Raw genomic sequence first — 2,175 nt, 5'->3', positions numbered from 1 at the left:
ATATCGATTTGGCTTTTCTGTATACGTATATTTTATATGTATCTAGACATAATGCATATTATTAGAAAAGGTAAAATGACCTGTTTTTTTAACGGAGGGAGTATATACCATGTGAATCGTACACCAGCAGCATTTGATTTTATATTACTTTATTACTTTTAAAAAACACAAGCATTATTTTGGTACATTATCACGATTATACTTTTGAGCAAAAGCAGTACTTAACCTACTATATACAGGACGCGTGCCCAATTAAAAAAAACACCAGCATTGATGATTAGGGTGCATCACAATTATGCTTTTTGAGCAAAAGCATTACAAAACTGAGCTAGGATAGGTCGATAGGTGGGATACGCATGTCCGCGATCCACTCCAACGACTACAACATTTATTTTGTTGTCACGCGCGCTGGTGCCTGAATCATGTTGGTTCAGCTCATGTCTTCCTGCGTGGAGTGATGCGCGCCCTGAGCTGCGTCTTCATGACATTGAAGAAAATGTCCATCTCCGTGAAGTCGACGCCGCTGCCGTCCTTAGCCGCCGGCGACCACTCGAACTCACGCACGGCTGCGGCCACGAAGCACCCGACGTGAAGCATGCCCAGCGCTGCGCCCGGGCAATACCTCCGCCCTGCGCCGAAAGGCACCATCTTGACCTCCTTGGGCCCTGGAACCAGGGCCACACCTTCACCCTCCCCGCCGGCGAGGAACCGCTCCGGCCGGAACTCGTCGGGGTCCGTCCACGCCTCCCTGCTCCTGCCGATGTCGCTCGCGTTGAGCTTGAAGTGCATCGTCGCGTCGCCGTCCGCCGCCGCCGCCGTTGCTCCACCCACCGCCGCGGCCGCCGCCGCTTCGGTGCCGACCTCGCGCATGATGGACGGCAGCGCGGGGTGCATCCGGAGGCACTCGAGTATGACGGCGCGGAGGTACGGCGGCGTGGTCCGGAGGTGGTGCTCCTCCTGCCCGGCAACCTGGCGGTGTACCTTCTCCTGGACCTCCGGCCGGGCGACGAGATGGGCCAGCACCCACTCGACGGAGCACGCGACCGTCTCGGCGCCTGCGAGGATGAACTCCCACACGATGGGGGCCATCTCAGCGTCTGTGAGCAGGCGGCCGCGCCGATCGCCGTCGGCGGCGTCGTCGGCGGGGAATCGGAGGACGAAGAGCGAGTCGACGTACGGGGTGACGCTACCGCCGCCGCCGCCGCATCCCCGTTCCGTCCACCGACGCCTGGCTGCAATGATGAGAGTGATAATAAGGTAGGATACCCGGTTGAACGCGGCGTCGAGGCGTAGCCACCGCCTCCGGTACAAAACCCTCGGCAGCCTCGTGGCTTCGACGGCCTTGGTTCCGGCGTAGGCGAACAGGAACTCCATCTGCGCGCGGTCTATGGCGCGCACGTCGTGCTCATCGACGGCGCCTTCACCGAAGCACAGGCGCGCCATCAGCGTGTAGATCGCGTGCCGGAGGCCGTCGCGAACGACTACCTCGCCGCCGGCGTCTCCGCGCCGAGCGGCGTAGAGGCCGGCGACGAAGCTCTCGACGGCCTCCCGTTGAGCCTGCTCCAGAAGGCCGAGGCGCGTCGGGTGCAGGATGCCCGCGGTGAGGCTGCGCCGGATCACGGTCCAGGCCGGGCCGTAGGGTTTGGTGCTGATGCTGTGGTGCCGCCCGGCGGCGTCGAAGTCTAGAGGGAAGGGTTTGGTCGGGCGGTTGGAGAAGGCGTCGGCATGGTCGAAGAGCATGCGCCGGGCGACCTCCGGGTCGCTGATCTCGACGGTTGGCTGTAACAAGGTGTATGGAGCATGCCTAGTGCTCCGCAGTAAGATGCCGACGAAGACGATCGTGGCCAGGGCGATCCAGAGCAGCTGCAGTGTTTCCATGTTTGGTATCTACCGTAGGAGCTGGACAGAACGAGTGATGTGCCTGGATGCATCTATATATAGTCAGTCATAAGGAGTGCTCTCCAACGGTACTAAGGGCCTGTTTGGCAGAGCTCCAGCTCTGAAAAAACAGCTTCAGATCCCTAGATCCAACTAGCTTCACCGTAGAGCTGCTCCACCGTTGATATGAGATCTCAAAAAACGTTTGATACAGCTCCACTCTTATCTTTATCTCACTGGCAATTTGAGCCTATGCATCAGAATAAAAAAAGAAAAAAAAACATCTTCTTCCTCACA

General features: G+C 58.2%; 1 protein-coding gene across 1 annotated transcript; it reads right to left on the bottom strand.

The window, feature by feature from the left end:
• Positions 1–252: 252 nt before the first annotated feature.
• On the bottom strand, positions 253–1,904 carry LOC117865276 (cytochrome P450 89A9). The gene has a single exon (XM_034749432.1). It carries the CDS (start codon positions 1,876–1,878, stop codon positions 436–438), a length of 1,443 nt encoding a protein of 480 aa, XP_034605323.1. The 5' UTR covers positions 1,879–1,904; the 3' UTR covers positions 253–435.
• Between the last annotated feature and the right edge of the window lie 271 nt (positions 1,905–2,175).

Source organism: Setaria viridis, chromosome 7 (assembly GCF_005286985.2).
Source record: "Setaria viridis chromosome 7, Setaria_viridis_v4.0, whole genome shotgun sequence".
NCBI lineage: Eukaryota > Viridiplantae > Streptophyta > Magnoliopsida > Poales > Poaceae > Setaria > Setaria viridis.
The sequence above is the reverse complement of the archived record's forward strand: the minus strand, read 5'-3'. Positions and strand labels throughout refer to the sequence as shown.

Coding starts and splice junctions, on each gene's coding strand:
- LOC117865276 (XM_034749432.1), bottom strand. CDS start 1,878: ATGGAAACACTGCAGCTGCTCTGGATCGCCCTGGCCACGATCGTCTTC.